The 19,388-nt window shown below is 47.6% G+C and overlaps 8 protein-coding genes across 8 annotated transcripts; 5 read left to right on the top strand and 3 right to left on the bottom strand.

The window, feature by feature from the left end:
- Positions 1 to 84: 84 nt before the first annotated feature.
- Positions 85 to 2,948, top strand: POJ06DRAFT_250280 (SPX domain-containing protein). The gene is made up of 3 exons (XM_056187267.1): positions 85 to 314; positions 370 to 1,997; positions 2,053 to 2,948. The coding sequence occupies exons 1-3, from the start codon at positions 232 to 234 to the stop codon at positions 2,733 to 2,735; spliced, it is 2,394 nt and encodes a 797-aa protein (XP_056044487.1). The 5' UTR covers positions 85 to 231; the 3' UTR covers positions 2,736 to 2,948.
- POJ06DRAFT_250272 (cyclophilin-like domain-containing protein) lies at positions 2,949 to 4,180 on the bottom strand. The gene is made up of 7 exons (XM_056187266.1): positions 4,003 to 4,180; positions 3,869 to 3,909; positions 3,711 to 3,806; positions 3,602 to 3,637; positions 3,469 to 3,537; positions 3,345 to 3,401; positions 2,949 to 3,280 (listed from the first exon to the last, which is right to left on the bottom strand). Exons 1-7 carry the CDS (start codon positions 4,148 to 4,150, stop codon positions 3,125 to 3,127), a joined length of 603 nt encoding a protein of 200 aa, XP_056044486.1. The 5' UTR covers positions 4,151 to 4,180; the 3' UTR covers positions 2,949 to 3,124.
- Positions 4,181 to 4,399: 219 nt separating this feature from the next.
- On the top strand, positions 4,400 to 6,523 carry POJ06DRAFT_87077 (uncharacterized protein). The gene is made up of 5 exons (XM_056191680.1): positions 4,400 to 4,747; positions 4,806 to 4,859; positions 4,908 to 4,933; positions 4,991 to 5,027; positions 5,091 to 6,523. Exons 1-5 carry the CDS (start codon positions 4,484 to 4,486, stop codon positions 6,384 to 6,386), a joined length of 1,677 nt encoding a protein of 558 aa, XP_056044485.1. The 5' UTR covers positions 4,400 to 4,483; the 3' UTR covers positions 6,387 to 6,523.
- Positions 6,524 to 6,885: 362 nt separating this feature from the next.
- On the bottom strand, positions 6,886 to 7,738 carry POJ06DRAFT_267200 (uncharacterized protein; the record flags this gene model as incomplete). Its single annotated transcript, XM_056189218.1, has 2 exons — positions 6,886 to 7,091; positions 7,150 to 7,738. 2 exons carry the CDS (start codon positions 7,736 to 7,738, stop codon positions 6,886 to 6,888), a joined length of 795 nt encoding a protein of 264 aa, XP_056044484.1.
- Positions 7,739 to 9,997: 2,259 nt separating this feature from the next.
- POJ06DRAFT_86913 (uncharacterized protein) lies at positions 9,998 to 12,619 on the top strand. The gene is made up of 2 exons (XM_056191678.1): positions 9,998 to 10,564; positions 10,614 to 12,619. Exons 1-2 carry the CDS (start codon positions 10,136 to 10,138, stop codon positions 12,426 to 12,428), a joined length of 2,244 nt encoding a protein of 747 aa, XP_056044483.1. The 5' UTR covers positions 9,998 to 10,135; the 3' UTR covers positions 12,429 to 12,619.
- Positions 12,620 to 12,948: 329 nt separating this feature from the next.
- Positions 12,949 to 13,279, bottom strand: POJ06DRAFT_195247 (ribosomal protein S21e; the record flags this gene model as incomplete). The annotated part of the gene is made up of 2 exons (XM_056184986.1): positions 12,949 to 13,197; positions 13,256 to 13,279. 2 exons carry the CDS (start codon positions 13,277 to 13,279, stop codon positions 12,949 to 12,951), a joined length of 273 nt encoding a protein of 90 aa, XP_056044482.1.
- Positions 13,280 to 13,626: 347 nt separating this feature from the next.
- On the top strand, positions 13,627 to 15,096 carry POJ06DRAFT_86902 (transcriptional activator of glycolytic enzymes-domain-containing protein). Its single transcript, XM_056191677.1, has one exon. It carries the CDS (start codon positions 13,892 to 13,894, stop codon positions 14,966 to 14,968), a length of 1,077 nt encoding a protein of 358 aa, XP_056044481.1. The 5' UTR covers positions 13,627 to 13,891; the 3' UTR covers positions 14,969 to 15,096.
- A 632-nt stretch (positions 15,097 to 15,728) lies between these two features.
- On the top strand, positions 15,729 to 18,808 carry POJ06DRAFT_289554 (uncharacterized protein; the record flags this gene model as incomplete). Its single annotated transcript, XM_056190317.1, has 3 exons — positions 15,729 to 17,350; positions 17,401 to 17,756; positions 17,814 to 18,808. The coding sequence occupies 3 exons, from the start codon at positions 15,729 to 15,731 to the stop codon at positions 18,560 to 18,562; spliced, it is 2,727 nt and encodes a 908-aa protein (XP_056044480.1). The 3' UTR covers positions 18,563 to 18,808.
- Positions 18,809 to 19,388: the final 580 nt, after the last annotated feature.

Here is a 19,388-nt window from a genome sequence, read left to right as displayed (position 1 = left end):
GTAAGCGCGAATCGCGTGGGTACGACTCCGCTCTTCTGGTGTCACCCACGTGTGCGCCAAAGCTGGCGGCGCATATCAGGGAGATCTTTAACAACACTGAGGAATGACGACGCCGCTATCTTTTTCTCTCAGTAACTGTCGGTCCGCCTGGCCAAGGTGCAACGACCATTTTCAGCGCTCATATTAATAGTTACCTTATATTTATAATCCTCTTTTGTAGAGTTACCGAGGATGAAGTTCAGTCGCACAGTTCAGTTCAATGCAGTTCCGGAGTGGTCGTCATACTATATCGGCTACTCGAACCTGAAGAAGCTGTTAGTGCACACGACGTCTGACTGGTAACCTATTCGCTAATTAACAATACTCTAGAATTCATTCGCTTGAGGCTGATGCTGCGACTCGGTTAGCGCTTGGACATCATGACGCAGAGCGTATATCCCTCATACCTCACGAGGAGTCCACTGCAGAGTATGACGCTATTTTTCGACGTGCGTTGGACGATGAATTGGATAAGATTTGCAGATTCTACTCAGAAAAGGAAAGAGATTCGTTAGCCAAGCTCGAAAGATTGCAGAAAGATATTCATGATTTCCATGTCAGGGCCGGTGTTGACGAAGCTAGCACGTCGTCTGGATCTTCCTATACTGCCCGTCGCCACTCCGACGTGGAGAGCGTGGCTATTGAACGACGCGAGATGGTGGATAAGAACGGAGATACGATGTCAATGGACGATTATCATGAGGGAGACGAGCAGTTTTCGGAACTTTCGGACTTGAAAATCACTTTGAAGAAGCGGGCCATAGCGCTCTATGTGTCGCTTTCGGAGCTGCGTTCCTATGTTCAGCTCAATAGAACTGGATTCGGAAAAGCACTGAAAAAGTACGCCAAGTGCATAGGTAGGGAGATGAGTGGCAATTATGTTCTCGATGTTGTGGAGCAGTCATATCCATTCTTGCATTCGACGCGAGAGGCGCTAGAGGAAAAGATCGCAGAGGTCGCTAGTCTATACGCATCAATCAGCACTCAAGGAGATATTGGTCAAGCCAAATTGGAGCTCCGTGTGCATTTGCGTGAATACGTCGTTTGGGAGCGCAACACGGTTTGGCGTGAAATGATGGGAATTGAAAAGAATATCCAGGGCGTGGGTCTCACCAACCAGGGCCTTCTTGTCAGCTCGAATCCTATTACTGATGCGTTGGAGCATAAGGGAATTCTTAGTCAACCTCCTATCGTGATTTACACTCGGTTTGGCGTGATCAGACTTCCTCGGCTACTATTCAACTCAACTTTTGCTATCCTGGCTATTGTTGTTGCGGTATTCATAGCCCTTTTGACCGCTCCTATTTTTGACCAGCCTGAACAGCAGAGCTGCCTTGCTATTTTGATTGCTGCATCGCTGCTTTGGGCTACGGAAGTTATTCCTCTCTTCGTGACTTCAATCCTGGTTCCCTTATTGATTATCGTTTTCCGAGCTGTACGATCAGATGACGTGTACCATGAGCGACTGAGTGCTCCTGATGCGACGAAGTATATTTTTGCGGCTATGTGGACTCCCGTCATCATGCTGCTGCTAGGCGGATTTGCGATTGCCGCTGCTCTAAGCAAATACAATATCGCCAAGATTATTGCGACATGGGTCCTCAGCAATGCTGGCACACAGCCTCGCAATGTTTTGTTGACAACTATGTTCGTCGCGATGTTTCTCAGTATGTGGATCTCAAATGTTGCAGCGCCTGTCCTCTGCCTCTCAATCATCCAGCCTTTGCTACGTACGCAAGACACCAGCTCCAACTTCCCGAAAGCGTTGATTTTGGGCATTGCTTTGGCGTCCAACGTTGGTGGTATGGCTTCGCCAATTGCCAGTCCACAGAATATTATTGCGCTACAGAACATGTATCCGAATCCGTCATGGCTCGCATGGTTCTTTATTGCTGTTCCGGTCTGCATTACGTCGATTTTGCTTATATGGCTCATGATGGTTGTGACGTTGAATCCAGGTAAGTACAAATATGCTGAATTTTGGTATGGAGGTCTAACGAATTGGTTTAATAGCTAAGGGAGCTATTATAACCAAAATCCAACGAAGCAACGAGAAGCTTAACAGAACGCAGATTTTCGTCTCTGCCGTCACCCTCTTGACGATCGCGCTGTGGTGTGTTTCCCGCCAAGTTGAGTCGATTTTCGGCGATATGGGTGTTCTCGCCATCATACCACTAGTGGTGTTTTTCGGCACTGGTTTGTTAACCAAGGAGGACTTTAACAACTTCATGTGGACCATTATCATCCTTGCCATGGGTGGTATTGCACTCGGCAAGGCAGTGTCGTCGTCCGGTCTTCTGGACACGATTGCGATTGGTATTAGATCTGTTGTAAGCGGTATGGGTATCTATGGCGTCATGGTCGTCTTCGGCTCTTTAATTCTCATTATTGCGACATTCATTTCACACACCGTTGCGGCTTTGATATTGCTTCCTATTGTTGCGCAGGTTGGGCAGGCTATGGACGATCCTCGTCCTAACCTTCTTGTCATGGGTGCTGCTTTGCTTTGCTCTTGCGCTATGGGCCTCCCTACGTCAGGTTTCCCTAACGTCACTGCTATCTGTACGACTGACGATCAAGGACGGCCGTACCTTAGTGTCGCACTGTTCATTACTAGAGGTGTACCGGCTAGTGTGCTGGCGTACATTGTTATTATTACGTTAGGGTTTGGTTTGATGAAGATTGTAGGCTTGTAATGTAAGCTTGACAATTCTGGGTATGCCAATTTGTTGAGATGGTTGGGGAATATAGAATTATGAATTTGTTAGGGATAGATATCTGACATGTAATGATTGGTGCATTGTTTAAATGATTGTCCACAAAGATGCTTACTGAACACCGTCACCCACATCCTGCCTTGTTATATCATTTGTGCCTTGCTTTACGAAAGTTATGAATTATGCAGCATATTATTAAGTATTTTTTTGGTCAATAGAATAGAAAACCGTATATACTATAAGAGATAGGCTAAATACATTCGCACTTTTCCACTGTATATTCTGGCAATTTTCATACAACCTAGATACTTTTGTTACTTGCTGAAAGAAGGACAAACGCACAGTCCCGCGCAGCGAGCGAGTCACAACTACAAAACACCGGAGTTGGTGATGGTGATCTTGGTGCGAGGAGCACCGCTTCGGCTGCCGAGAGCCTCGATCGCCTTGACAACATCCATCCCCTCAATGACCTCACCGAAGACGACGTGCTTGCCGTCGAGCCAGGGGCATGGAACGGTGGTGATCTGACACATTTATTAGCAGTCGAACACCAATTGAGCATATATAGACCGGGCAAAGGATACTTACGAAGAACTGCGAACCGTTGGTGTTAGGACCGGCGTTGGCCATCGAAAGGAGACCAGGCTATGCATGTCAGCACACTCGAAGTCACAAATGATTGGCTGAGACCCGTCGAAAACATGATCCTTACCTTGGTGTGCTTCTTGACGAAGTTCTCGTCAGCGAACTTGGAGCCATAGATGGACTTGCCGCCAGTGCCCTGTCAATCACATTAGTCGGGTCTGGCTCTGCACTCGACGGGAGCAAAATAGTAAAACACTTACGTCACCACGGGTGAAGTCACCACCCTGAAGCATGAACTGAAAACGAATACATTAGTACAAATTAACATAACATTAGAGACAAGAAGTTATCGAGATAAAGGACACTTACGTCAGGGATCACTCGGTGGAAAGCAGAGCCGGCATAGCCAAATCCCTGCTCACCGGTGCAAAGAGCCTTGAAGTTGGCAGTGGTTTTGGGAACGACCTGTAACGAAATATTAGACAAGCCGCTTGAAAAAGACTGATTAACATATGCATAACACTTACATCATCGTAAAGCTGGAAGGCGATACGGCCAAGGGGCTTGTCTACGTTGAAAACAGGTAAGAAAAAGTGCAGATCACAGCAGAGTTGTACAATTCACAACTGAATCAGCACACACAAGCAAGTTCAAAACCTACCAGTGGCAACGTCGAAGAAAACCTTAGAGCCCATATTGAACGATGAAGCAGAAAATGAGCGAGATAAGAGGAACTGAGTTGGAGATCGGATGTTTCTGGTGAAAGAAGAAGCAGAGGGGACAAGTCGTCGAGAACAGGGCACGATCATATTTATCTGGCTTTTTGAGTGTGGAAGACTCGATTGCGATCGGCCCGCGTTCTTTAACGGGCGACCAGAGCACGCGGTTGGCGTCACTGCGTCGTAACTGCACAGAAATTTGCACACCTGAACTGAGTGTCAGTTTAGAATAGGCCGTTATGGCATAAGCGCTCATGTTGCCGGCGAGGCTCTTTTGTGATCAGTGAGTGTGACTGAGCTGCTGCCGTGGCAGCATCGGGCACAGCTGCGTCGACTAAACACAGAGACGCCGCGGCTATAGGTTAATATCGGTTCCGGAGAGGCACGGCACTCTCGGGCTGCTATTCATCTGCTAATTACACGATGAACACGAATCGCGTGCTCAATAACGCGAATATCAAGAACCTGCGGGATGCGGTTCAGAACATATCTCTCTACGACGTCAAGGCGTACGTTCGGAAGGCCCAAAATGGTATGCAATTTGTCATAGTTGATACTCTTCCCACGCTCATGGAATTGGCCACAATTGCCATGAGTGACTTCTCAATACAGTCTCGACTACTCGATCAGGTGCTAACTGCCAATGTGATTACAGTCATGATGAATTTTACCGTCATGGAGGCGAAGGTGAGCCGGCGTGTTTGTGGACGAACATTGTCTGGACGAATTGACTAACAACTAATAGGTTCGGGAGGCTACTAATAACGAGCCTTGGGGTGCCAGTAGTACGCTTATGCAGGTACGTGGCATTGAATACATGTGGAACTGATTATGCTAATATTGGCAGGAAATCGCGGATGGCACATTCAACTAGTATGCGCATATCACTGACCCTCCTTGCGGGTGAGTATCTTAGCTAACAATGTCTAGTGCGAACTTCAATGAAATTATGCCCATGATCTACAAGGTGAATTGAGCGGACTGAGAACTATATGTAGATACTGGAGTGAGCGTGCTAACTATTCGCTAGCGATTTACCGAGAAGTCCGCCCACGAGTGGCGTCAGATATATAAAGCTCTCCAGCTTCTCGAGTTCCTTATCAAGCATGGCTCTGAGCGGGTAGTTGATGATACCCGAGCACATATTGCTACAGTCAGCATGTTGCGGTCGTTTCATTATACAGATCCCAACGGCAAGGACCAGGGTATTAATGTGCGCAATCGTGCCAAGGAGCTGGTATCGTTGTTGGGTGATGACGAGAAGATCAGGGCAGAAAGAAAGAAGGCAAGAGCTGCGAAGGAAAAATACATTGGAGTCTCATCAGAAGGTGGCGGTTTCGGTGGTAGCGGCAAAAAATACGGAGGTTTTGGTAGTGACACTCTACAGTATGGAGGATACAGTGGCAGTGTTTTTGGCGACGGTGGAGGCTTTGGTGGTAATAGCAGTTCCTCGCAAGGGTACAGTCCTCATGCGTCCGACGACCGATTTGAGGAGTATGATGCCGGTTCATCTACTGACGCAACTACAACGGAATATGCAGAAGTAGGGTCCAGCTCCCCTAATAGATCCAAAGCGTCCGAATCTGGCAAGGCTAGTGCTCCAGTGGTTGATTTATTTTCGTTTGATGAACCCGAAGCAGCTGCACCGTCTGTCACCAAGTCGGCAACGTCTGCATTTGAAGATGAGTTTGATGATTTTCAATCGGCCATTGCTCCAACACCTAATATAACGATGACAACAACTTCTGCGGCCAAACAGTCTACCTCGAGTATCACTGATCTTTTTAATGCGGCTCCGGTCCAACCACCTTCCGGGCAACGTCAAGCCCCTACCTACTCACAGTCCGCGTTTACCCAGCCAACGAATGCCCAGCCGGCATTTAGTACCACATCGTCAATGGCAACGGCTACTCCCCCTCTCAGCACTCCATCTTACTTTTCTACTACTCCCGGTTATAATCAGCCAATTACTCCATCATTCTCTAGCATTCCAGTAGGTGCATTCCAGGCTTCCTATAGTCCTAACATGACCAATCCCTCAACTCCGTCGTTCTCATCTGTGGCCTCCGTTGAGCAGCAGCCGGCTAAGAAGAAGAACGACGTATTTGGATCGCTATGGACCACAGCCGCGTCTGGTGTTTCGAAGAAGCAGCACGGCAATGGTACTGATGTCGCTGGAAATGTGACGATGGGTCAGCTCGCCCAACAAAGCGCTCAAGCGGGTATTTGGGACCAGGCATTAACTAACAGCTCCAGCTCAAGTACTACTGTTAAGCCGGCAACTGCCCCAAGTGGCAGCGGCAACCCAGAGGATTTACTGCTGTAATCGCTGGTGCGATTCTCGAGGACGTAAGAGGAATTTGATGGAGTGAAAGTTGTTTATAGATACATGCGCGTCCTTTGTCGTTGTTGGTTCGATGATCGGCGTTTAGTTGCGCCTAGTTTCCAAGATGGTTATAGTAGTATGCTTTGATAGTACAATCTTTCACAGGTTCCATTTACGACTCAATAAATTTACGAATGTCTAGACCATAATTTGTTGTTGATAATGCGGCCTACAAGACAGCGAGACCGAAGTCCCATGCTGTCAGTAATGGTACATGTATTTACTTATACAAGATAGATTCAAAATACAGCAGAGCGTCCGAACTAAAACAAATCCCACAATGAATTCTACAGAGCGAAACCGATACAATAAAGTTTTTCGAGAAGAGAACACCGGAACAAAGAGACCCATTAACGAAACTAACAAACGGAAAACGCTGATGCTGTACGTATCAACACAGAACCGAAATATCCCGATAACCTTGAAATTCAGAGAAATATTATTCATCGACGTCTTCCCAATCGTCGTCATCGGGATGAAGTTTACTCCGCGGTACCTCTGGAACTTCGGGAGCGGTATCTTTGTGACCTGCTGTGTGTTGAGGTGTCACACTGCCGGGGACATCGTCAGGAGCAGATTCCTGGAATGCAAATGCATCTCGCTGAATGATCTCGACATATTCCTCAGGTACTAGCCCTGTTTCACCTGGATAGATATATTAGATATCAATTCCTACCCAAGCTCGAGAATGGAAATCGCGTACCAGTTAGCGGGTCCTGAGCAACAAGCCATCCCTGCCCGTGACGATAACTAATCCAGATTTCCTGTCCTTCCTTCAGCGCGACCTCATTATCATTTTCCGGCTCAAAATCAAATAAGGCGACAGCACGTCCATGGATCTCGTCCTCAACGGACGCCACAGAAAAGAAGTATTCTCGTTCGCCGCCAGCGGCGGTCGAGATCACCGGCGACGATAGGTATGGATCTTCCGCCCATGGTGGGCCATCGTGTGGTTGTAACTGAGGTTCCTCCGACTGCGAATATTCGTCCTCTTCTTCGATATGTGTTGGATTTGGCGATGTAGATGCTAAGGAAGAGGCCGGTGGTGCTGGTCCCAGATGCAGTGGATGAAATTGCGGGTATGCGAAATCCCGGACAAGAGTGTGAGAGTCTGGCCTTAAAACTATTGCTGGATTCAGCGTTAGTGGGACTGTGTCGTCTGACAGTTGACTGTACAGTGGTAGTGTTGGATTGAGAGGTGCTGTATTAAGAGAGACCTTTTGCTTATATTTCGAAGAGGATGCTGACGACGATGAGGAAGATAGCGAATGTGGGAGTAATATAGGCGCCATGATCATGTAGATAGGAAGCCGTTCATTGCGCGCTAGGATTATTATTATATATCTAGAGGCACTGGAAACCGGAGATGACGATGGAGTTCATTACCTGGAAAGAACAAGTAGAGAACGATGATAATGCCGTGGATCCGCGAGCAACCAACCTCAATCTGAGGACTACATATTCCGTGTCAGCACTGATAACAATAGCCTAGTCTGGTCAGCAATTTGCACGTACCTGGCTGGCTGTATACCTGGACAAGCTACTTGTCTCGAGATTGAGGACTTCGTCTGGCACCACCACAATGCGAATGGGTTGAGGGCATCTGCCCTAACCCTGGTCACCGGGCATTGCATCGCCCTTTCTCGCCCCGGCAGCGACATTGACAACTCCAATCATCTGTTCTACCACCAGAAATATAAGAGTTTCCAATCTCATCCACCAATTAAACCTGAATTTCGCAGCTGCAACATGATCGCCTTCTTGTCCAGAAGATATCCTACTCCCATCTGTAAGTATCTCGTCACCGCCCATTACTCTAGTTCCCATGTCTTTTCGTTGCATTGCCCGAGCGGTGCGCTGATTGGTGGAATTCGTCAAATGCCGTCGGCGATCGCGGAAGGGGCTGGGCGAGTTGAATATTCTCAAAGGAAATTCTGGCTCATGTTTTTGTTTGCATGATATAGTAAAGCCATTGTGGCCATTCTTCGTCGGAGGTGAGTTATCGAATTTGTGCCAATGGCAAAATCATTACTGATGCAAATTATCTAGCCGCTATTACTTACTACGCTGTTGGCAAGGCTGCTGATGCGATGATGGAGTGTACGTGCTTACAATTCGGTCGTCTCGAGATATACTTCTATTTGTCGATACGAGTACCTAACGTATTTCTGTAGCCGATGAGTACAAGAACGACCCCCGCAACCCGAAGTTCAAGAATGCTCACTAAATGACTACCTGAAACACTGGAGGGGCGACGACGGGTGCGATGCATATGTATTTGTCATGAGTGAGCGTTACCTTGGTTGCATGTGTCTAGTTGCTATAATAGATATGTATTAGGATTAAATAGATTGAGGAGTACACAATACAATACGCCATCAGTTATCCTTGACGTTATTCGGCAAGGCCAGCGTTTCTTCGAAACGGAAATATCACACGAGAGTAGAAGTTTTACGAAATGGTGAACTCTCATTACCAATAGCTGTCGTTATTGCATTGGTGGGCGCGATTGCGATACTATGATATGCCCCTAGTCTCTGTCTGGAAAACTGAGCTGGGTGATTGATTGCATGGAGCTGAGGCTTTACTTTCGTTCCACAGCTATTTCTGTTAATTGGCCAATGCTAAAGAGAAACTGTTGGCTTGTTCAGTATGGAGCCTGTTTGAAACTCACGTTTTATTGGGAACTGGCGGCTCGTTTCGCCTGATTAGGATTTCCATTATAAATATGCGGATTAATGTAGCGGCAATCAAAAAGAATATGGGCCTTAACATTTGACAGTAATCTTCTGTCGAGAACAAGGATCATATCATACTGTTCATACACATGTAGCCAAATTGAGATAGCCTCGTATTATTGCCTGAATATCTCTCTTCGGATTGATGAAGAAGTGTCGTGTTATTTCCACTGATAGATGGTTGCTTGGATGCTCATCGGTTTCCATTGTATTTCCCGAAAGGCATTGATGAGTTAAAATTCTTTGGACTCGTAATTCGGATTGTTAGGTTATAGTAAATATTTTGAATTTTTCTTTCTAATACTATTGACAGCCGGCACGAATTGAAAACTTTATTCGAAAATATACGTACAGGGCAATTGATTAAGCCCACGAACAAGTCGTCGATCTCGCTGAGGGAAGAGAAGAGATATCACAATCACCAGTCAGGCATGTCGTTATCGAGGAACCTCCTCAAAGTTGCCAATACCCTAACCCTGACCGGTCGCGATATGGACCGTAGCGGGCTTAAGTTTAACCATTCAACTAGCGTCTTGGCATTACTACGAATACAGGAATGTCACGCACTTCCGTATTCCAACTCGAATATTGCGAACGATATAGTCCATGCGAATACAAGGAAATTGTATTCGTGTGACGCCCTAATTACTCACAAGCTATTTTCCTATCGCTTCGAGCGTGTTTATGTACATGGACGTGGAAGACGTGTATTAACGTTGTCGTCGGCTAACGTACGCGTGGCAAACTTAAGCAAGTGCTCGATGTAAGAAGTGGGTGTTGTCGTAGTAGTCATATAAACGTGTGGGGGGGCAGGTGAAGATTGTAAACAATGTTACGAGAGAATGAACCAGCAGCTAGTCGCGAAAAGTATCTCAGTATGACCATAGATATCATAGTACATCTGTGGAATATATAAGCAATGGTCGATATTGGCGATCCATCGACTTTCAGATGAGCCAACCGACAGTTCCTGCACTTATAGCCGTCGAGAAATCGTCTTCACCACCCGCACCCGACCATCCACAAGGCGGACCTCGAACAGCTTCAGTTTCATCAAATTTTACAGACGGTGCTGCCAGTGACTTGTCATCAATCGCGGAAGTTAGTTCTGGTGACAGTGTGCGAGACATCGGAACTACAATTCGACCGACTGTTCTTGTTTACTCAGCCCACCAGCGCGGACATTTCGATGATCTAGAAGCAAGGGAAGCAGTTGCGCGGCGGCTTCATATCTTTAAGTACGACGAGAGAACTGACACAAGCAACAGCGGTGCCATATCGAGTCTATCGCGTTCAGCGAGTTCCGCGAGTTTGGGGAGGTCTCAAACTAGCAGTCAATTGTTTCCGAATTCTATAGCCAGCGGGTCTACAACGCGGAAGGTATGTAATTGTGGGGTAGACATTAGAACTAATTTTGATGGACTGGTAGATGTTGAAACTAAATACATGCGAGTCGGTCACCCAGCCGCAAGGGTCGCTGTCTTTGCGTTCGAAACGCAATCCGCGATCTATCAGTGCACGAGCTGCTGCTGCGTTCAGGACTGCTGATGCGGCTGTTTCCGGAGTGGCCGCTGCTACGATTGTCCTTAGAGGTGTGGCAGTGAATAAGAAGTTGGAGCGGGATATCCAACAACGACGAACCGCAATTGCCAAGATTCTGAGTCCAGAGAGAGCGATTAATCGAAGTAAGCTACTAACTCTGCGATTTCCTGTTATTCAGAAGCATCATAAAGACAAACTATTCTCGCAGGAATGCGAGTCTTCACGGCTATTTGACGTCGCATGGCGGGGGCCTGAAGGTGAAGTTCTCCCTAACATTCAACCTGTCCAGACGACTGGGATATCTGATGGTTTTAAGGAAGACTTATCTTCTGGGTATTCGTCAACAGATTGTGATGATGAACAGAAAGCTGGCAAAGTCAAGGTTGGGCATGGTAATCTTGATGACGCAGCAACACTCACAGACGCCGAGCGGATAGGGGCTGAACGTACAAATCCTGTACTGGAGAGGCAAGGGCAGTCACCAACAGCGACAGTACAGAGGCTCGCTGGGTCAAATATTGACATGCGTGATTTTGTGGAATTAGACGAGGTTCTCTCTACTCATAGCTCCGCAGAGGACGATTGCTGTGGGCAATGGCAGCTACCACAAGAGCGCGGTGGACGTAAGGGGCCTGGATATCAGCGATTCGACAGTGACATTGATTCGCTTCTGTCTTATGGCGCGTCTTTTATATCTGGATCGAAGTTCCAGAGGCCAGTATCCAATTCGTTATTTTCTAGCGATGCCAATCAGCAGTTAGGTGTGCCACGAAAGATCCTTGAGACCATTGGCTCTCGACGACGAACTCAACCGCACAATGTCCAAGTTCGTCCGCCTCAGTCGGCATTGATTCCAATGACACCAAACACTGCAATATCATTGCCGCACATGGTTGAAGTTCCTGACTCTGAGGATGAAGACGGATTTGCGTCAGACGTGGACACTTTTGACTTAATCCAGACTACCGATGCAGATGTGGCCGTTCGAAATTCCGCCCACAGAGATACCAGATTGCCGCAACGTGACAGAGTGCTGGCGTGGAACCAGTTGACATCGCTTGTCTCTTTGACCTCGCTTCCACAATCGTCGTTGGCAACGACACCACGAAAGCCCCTGCAAAGTCTTGGAAGTCAGAGCCGCGGAATGGCAACGACTGTAAAACGCAGCCCTACGAGATGCCCCGAGAAGGGTCCCAGAAGAACCGATAGGGCAGAGAATGTCAACCTTGCAACCAGTGCATATTGTGGCAGGGAGGCCCAGTTAGAATCTTTATCGGCAGCACAGTTGAGGGATATTCTCAAAAGGTGGGGCTTCAAAGCGCCAAGATCTAAGAAAGATATGATCTCTCACATTTTACACTACTATTCCAAAATAAGGGCAACTACAACTTCCGGCGACACTACCGAGGGCGAGACGAAATCACCAAACCGGCTGATTATGTCCACCGAAGAGATCAAAGCCGCTACAATGGATCGTATTTCGCGTCATATACGCGAAGCCGAATCGGCGCGTGGATGGTGGATGAAAATATTGACGTATGAACCAATACTGGTAGAAGACTTGGCTCAGTTTCTGGAGAAGGAAGGAATGTTAGCCGGTGCACAAAAGTACGACCTAGCGGTCATTAAGGAGTGGTGCGACAGCCAAAGCATTTGTATGGTCAGCAAGGATAGTCCAGGTGAGACACGCAAGAGACGATAAATGAGGCATATATGGAGATGTATGATATTGGAGTCCAAGGATGTGGAACTTTGGTGTAATACTATTAAAGCTAAGATATGTTTGGCCCGTATCTGTCCTTCGCCTAATATCAACTAGGCGAAAGTCTTCAGTAGGCCAAGATTATTAATTTTTCTTCGACTATTGGCTACAAGGACGACTGTCAAATAGTTAGGGTATCGTGAGTGAGGCGACCTATAGGAACCAGGTGATACATAACCCAGAAAATATCGGATTGGTCTTAGGTTTCTATATGGTCTCCGTATCAAACCCGCTTTTAACAGTCGATGGATAGTCGGTACCAATATTTTGCTGAACGAATTCCGAGAGCTAATACTGATGAACTTGAATTAAGTGACGTGAATGTACAACTGGCAGTTTTTGGTAACAAACCCAATGCGAAAACATGAACCGGCCATTTTAGCTACTACTACAACAACCAACGAGAACCCAGTGAAACCGTTCATCGCTGAGCCGACCATACACTACAGACGTTAGCGTGTTATCCTGAACTCAAGAGCAAAGCGTCATACTTTTTCAACAAACCATCACGCTGCGCCAATCGATTGAAGCTGTCGTCAGCCTCTCCACGGGATCGAAGGAAACCAGAGAGAGCGTATGTAGTGTAGGCGCCAGGAATCACAAGGCCGGACTCATCGACGTCGGCAACGTTGATCTGGACGGATGCGTGATCTGTGGCCTTGATGATACGGTTCGTAGCCGAGCACTTGCGAGGCACGTACAATTCCACCTGGAGACGGTCAGTATTTCGGGCTGGTAGGATGCTAAATCAGTAGTAGAGTACGTACGAGAACTCCCTTATCGTTTTCCATTGTTGTGACTCTGGTGACAAGGTCTATAGGATTGAGACTGGATGTAATTATTACAATTCTGAGACTCAGCTTTTGTCAAATTCACTGATGCGGAGCCCCAGGGCGGGCGATGTGGCAGGCATGGCAAGGGTTTTGCCCTAGACCGCTTGTGACTGCTTTTGATTTGCGTCCGTGAGTGATGTGACTCCGTGAGTGGCCAGAAACAGCGTGAGCTGTGACTGTGACTACTCCGTGAGCCAGGCGGAAGCGAGAACACTCCAGCATGCAGCCCTAACCCTGCATACTCGCGTAGATGGGTTATCAGGCTCAGCTGAAAGTTGCGACAACTCCCAGCATCAGTGGCCGCAGCAGGAAGTTATCGAGCAGTAATCCAGCCAGCAGCGAAGCGACGAAGGCAGCTACAGCCAAACGTAAACACTCGGTCATCCCGCTGCCTATCATCGCCAGCTCCATCCCGCGATCTGGTGCTTCCAGCACCCAGCAGCCGCCCGTACCCTTTCGCACCCCTCCACGCACCCGCCGCGTGTGAGATTGTTCTCCGCAGCCGCTGCGCCGTATCCTCCACACCCACAACCACCGCCCACGCTGTCGTCTCTAACCGTTGACCTGGCAATGGCGGACTACCGATCGTTCGACGATAGTCTGGCCGGCGTCGTCGTCACCGGCTCCGGTGGTCCTGGTGGGTCCTCCAATCCCCGAACCACATTGCTTTCTCAAGCATATAGCACCGGTTCTCAGCATCGCTCCGCACAACAACAACAGCAGCACGACCCCCAGATCGAGAAGATCCAGAAGTCGCTCGACCAATTGCACTCAAAGGTCGACGCCCTCCAGCATATGATCGAGCAGCGTGTCTCTGCCGAATCTGTTTCGCGAAACACTGCCACCTATCTCAACACGCTCCTCGATCGTCAGCGCCGAGGTCTGTCCGCAGCGCTCCAGGGAAATGTTCAGACTGGTCTGGCCGTTGATCCTGACGTTGGCGGTCCTGGTGCCACTCATGGCATTCTCAGTGCCAGCGACGTCGAGATGCACGATCCACGACTGATGACCTTGCAAAGCAACGACCTTCGAACTGTCGGGCACGGTGACTCCACTGGTTCCGGCATATTGAGCGACGCAATGGACTCGGTGGTCGGCCAACAAAGTTCAGATGTCTCCCAGCGGGGTTCCAATGGAGGCACAGGCCCGAACAACCACGCGGCCGGCAACAATGGCGGCAACGTTGGCCCGACTCCCAATGCTATGCCGACTAATAGTCAGCTGAACAACAACATGATTATTAGTATTGCGAGGGGACAGAGCGCAAGCGCGCCAGTCGCACCGGTGCGAAACAACAACAGCCGCAGACGAAACAGTTCACATATTGGAGCGCAGTATAAGATGGATCGAGCAACTCAGTCAGTCGACAGGTTTTGGGAGGAGTGGACCGTAGGTATTAACGGCAGCCCCTCGATCCAGGCCCTTAATGCAACCTTCCGTGCATCATGGCGAAGTGAGGTAGCGGAACGCAAGTTCTACTCTCAGAGACTAGTGCTTGTGCGGACAATTGAATGGATGGCGCGGACGCGACATATAGCTGTCAATGAGGCTGTCGACGAGCTTGAGAAAAGACGGCGCAATGAGAATATCAGCTTAAGTCGCCTATGCAGAATCCTCAAGGAGGAGGAGACCAAGCGAGGTGAATAGATTTCAGGGAAAGGCGTCATTTTGATGAAAGATGCCAAAATAAACTACATGAGAACAAATTTTTAGACGCTCGTTCATGACTGATTTATGACTTTTTTCGTGCTGTATTCTATTACGTGATTATTTGTTTGGTTCTATGGTTCTTGCATCATTTGTTTGTGTTTGTTATGACTTGTCGGCGTCGATAGGGGTGAACGTGACTTGTATAACTTGTGTTCGGATTCAATTCAATGTCTACAGCCTGAAAGTCATTACTCAGGCAGGCCGTACAGTGGACGTGTTTGATATGGTGCACCGGGACTTTGGTATAGAAATGTACTTCATGACTTCGAATGTAAAATATGGTATTCGTGTATTGCTTATTGCTGGGTATTTACGTTTGTATTTCCTACTTTTTTTTGTCAGATTTCGTGTACATACATATTTGCTGTTGAGTATGTAGTAATTACTATTAGCAGATGACTTACATGTGCTGCAGACATACGCTGTTATATGTTTGTTTGTTGCATAAATTATGTATAAGTATATACATGGTCGATCCTCAAGCCGCTGTTGGCAAAAATGGTTATCTGCGGCGCACCCGAGGTTAAGTTCTATAATTACTGAGTTTGGAAATTCGCCATCACGGTTTCAACACCCAAGTGTCAAATCTTTCTTTCATTTATTTACACTAGTTCGCACTGGGATTGCGCTATTAGCATCCAACAAACTGTGTGACTGGCACAGTTCGCACTTCCAACCTTCCCTTTCAGTGTGCGGAATGCCTGCTCCAACTGAGTCTCACCCGCTTCAGTCGTCGGAATCGCCTGAACCTCATGAGAACCTCGAGCTTTCTGATGCGCCAGGGTCACCTATTATTGCGGACTTCCACGATGCGATAGGTGCCAATAGCAATGACACTTCTGGCGCAGAGACTTCTGCTGCGATTGAACCATTAGAATACGACGAGGATGGTGACGAGAATCAGTCGCTGCTCCATCCGCAGCCACGCCTTGCTCAAGGACGTCATCTATTCCAGAACACCATCCTCACAAACTCCAAACATTCCACTCAGCGTTCATCCTCACCCACATATACCGAGGACTCACTGGATTCTGCGACCGAGGCCGACCTCCTCCTTCCGTCACCGTCATCCGCTTCGTCAATTCGGGAATACTTCAAGAAGCGCTGGGGTACTTTCGTTACACGTTTTGTAGCATATATTCTATTTGGAATTGTGTTTATTTTGGCTTGGAAGCTAGTTTTCTTGCCGAGAACAACACTCCGACGCGATCTGGCGCGACTGCGGCACTTCCAGATTTCTCTACCCGACTTGGAACGGACACTTTTCCAAGTGCCCGAGACTGCCAAGGTTCGCGAGTGGAGCCACTACTACACCAGTGGCGCTCATCTTGCTGGTACGAACTACTCTCAAGTGCAGTGGACGGCGGACAAGTTTAAGGAGTATGGTTTCCAGGCGGAAATTGTTCCATATGACACGTATCTGAACTACCCGCGAGATCATAGCCTTAAGTTGCTGGGTGTCAATGGAATCGTCCGATATGAGGCTCCGTTGAAAGAAGATGTGCTTACACAGGATCCCACGACTAGTGACCCGAATTCGATCCCTACCTTCCATGGGTACTCTGCTAATGGCAATGTCACAGCAACTTACGTTTATGTGAATTATGGTAGGCAAGAGGATTACGATTTGCTGGAAGAGAGGGGTGTCGACATTGCAGGAAAAATTGTGATTGCGCGATATGGCGGCCTTTTCCGTGGTCTCATTGTTAAGGGTGCACAGGAACGTGGTGCCGTTGGTGCTCTTATGTATACCGACCCAGGTGACGATGGCCATGTTACTCTCGTGAACAAGTATAAGGCATATCCTGATGGTCCGGCCCGCAATCCATCTAGCGTTCAAAGAGGCAGTGTGCAGTTTTTGTCTACTGCACCGGGTGATCCGACCACTCCTGGCTGGGCAAGTAAGGCGGGTGTGGACAGAGCTGACCCCCATGAGAGAATTCCGTCTATCCCGAGCTTACCTATCAGCTATCGAGACGTACTACCCCTTCTCATAGAATTGAACGGTATGGGGCTGAACCCCAATGACCTCGGGGAAAGTTGGCGGGGCGGAATGCGCGAGTATGATTACTCTATTGGTCCCAGTACCATGGACGTGAACTTATATAACGACCAAGAGTACAAGATCACGCCTATCTGGAATGCGATTGGCCGGATTGACGGAGTGATTAAGGATGAAGTAGTGATTTTGGGAAACCATCGTGATGCTTGGATTGTTGGTGGCGCTGGTGATCCAAATAGCGGTTCAGCAGTCTTGATTGAGCTTGCCCGCGCCTTTGGCGAGCTGAAGGCCCAAGGATGGAAGCCACTGCGATCGATGTACGTACAGCGCAATTCGTTTATTGAGAATGTGTTAACGTTTGGCTAAGTGTTCTGGCGTCATGGGACGGCGAAGAGTACGGCTTGCTCGGATCAACTGAGTGGGCTGAAGACTTGGCGAAGTATCTTGATGCGAATGCGCTCGTCTATGTCAACGTTGACGGGGCCGTCACCGGAAGTCATTTCCATGCCGACGCTTCCCCTCTGCTCAACACAGTTGTGAAGGACGTCATTAAGCGGGTATCCGATCCAAAGGGAGGATATGTGTACGATCACTGGCTCCAAGAAACCAAAGGCCGGATTGGCAATTTAGGGTCTGGTAGTGATTATACAGTGTTCCAAGACCATCTTGGAATTCCTTCGATTGACTTCGGATTCTCCGGTGGCGATAATGCCGTCTATCAATGTGAGCATCTACAACCGTCACGCTTTTCGAGCTGTAATGTAAACTGACCAATACCAGATCACTCTAACTATGATTCATTTCATTGGATGGATAAGTATGGCGACCCAACATGGGAATATCATGTCACGATGGTCAAAATCTGGGGTTTGGTGGCACTACAGCTGAGTGAGATTGAAGTAATTTCCTTCGATGTTGGCGAATATGCCCATTCTCTGATGTCGTACTTCAGTAACGTGAAAGCGAAGATCTCCCGTATTGTTGGCGAAAGCGAACTCGACGTTGATATATCTGGTGGATTCTACGACTGTCCCGAAGTTCGTGGTTCACTTATTCGGGAATGCAAATATATTGACGTGACCGCCATTGACGACGTCGATCTTCCAGATCTGAAGCTGGGATGGTGGTACATCAGCTCGTCGCTTCGCAACTGCAGCGATGCTTTGGATAAGCTGCTCGATGCTGCGTCGTCTTTTGATGCCAAATCCAGCTCTATTAAGAAGCAGTACTTCACTGATTATCCTTGGTTTAAAGGATACAAGAAATTGCGACTATATTTCCAGATACAAGAGCTCAACAGCCAATACAAACAGTTTGAAAGGATGTTTCTGTATGAAAGCGGTTTGGACGACCGTGAATGGTATAGACATGTCATTTTTGCACCCGGAATTTGGACAGGATACGCAGGCGCGACGTTCCCTGGCTTGAATGAAGCTCTGGACGCCAGAAATATTACGAATACGAAGCGATGGTTAGACATCATTACAGAAAGAATTTCGCAAGCAGCGGATTTACTTTCAGAAAAGTAATCCAAAAGCACTGTGTACTTTTTGTGGGCGTTGGTTAATTGTCGTTGTGTTCGATGTGATTGTGTCATATATCGTCATTGCTGTTACAAGTTAATATACATTTGTTTTTGGTAACCGCTTTTATACTTGTAGATCTGTTGTGTTTGTCATATGGCGAATGTAGCGATCTAATCAAGACTGATTTGGATTAAGATGCAATGTGAAAACTTGACTACTACCGTCCTTCAATGTACCTTTGTACAGCTTCATCACCAAGGATGAATTGACGACGGCCCTGAAACAAGCTTTCCACTCCTGACTATATTCTCAGATGAACCGAGATCTCTCGACATAAGCCAGAGCAGCCTTGGAATATTGATCTGCTTGTATCACTAAGATACCGGACTCTCTCGAGAAACTTGATTATCTTTGTGAACAAGATAATCACCGTCGTGGGATACTCTTTAGTCTCATTGCTTCTTCCCAAATCCACCTACAGTGAAGCAGTCCGCAATTGAGAATAATCGTGGGATATATAGACGGTGTGTTTGGCGTATAAGAAGTGTGTCCTGTTGCAGTCCGACGGGTGACACATAGGAAAAGGACTACAAGGGGATAAGTACAGTTTCTAACGGTACAAGACCCTTATACTAGTTAGCGACACGGCACTTAATGTAATAGAGACAATACTGCGCTCAGCTTTGCCACTGGAATTAAAATGAAACCGCGATATTTGATCCGAGTATCATGGTGACATTACATTGTTGTCTCTAAATTGGAGAGAGTGTCTTGGAAATCTTGTGCCGCGGTTCATACCGGATCACATGCTTTTGGCCCATCAAATAAT

This window comes from Lipomyces tetrasporus (genome assembly GCF_029532465.1).
Source record: "Lipomyces tetrasporus strain NRRL Y-64009 chromosome Unknown POJ06scaffold_4, whole genome shotgun sequence".
Lineage (NCBI taxonomy): Eukaryota > Fungi > Ascomycota > Lipomycetes > Lipomycetales > Lipomycetaceae > Lipomyces > Lipomyces tetrasporus.
Note: the sequence above shows the minus strand (reverse complement) of the source record. Positions and strands in the feature narration are given on the sequence as shown.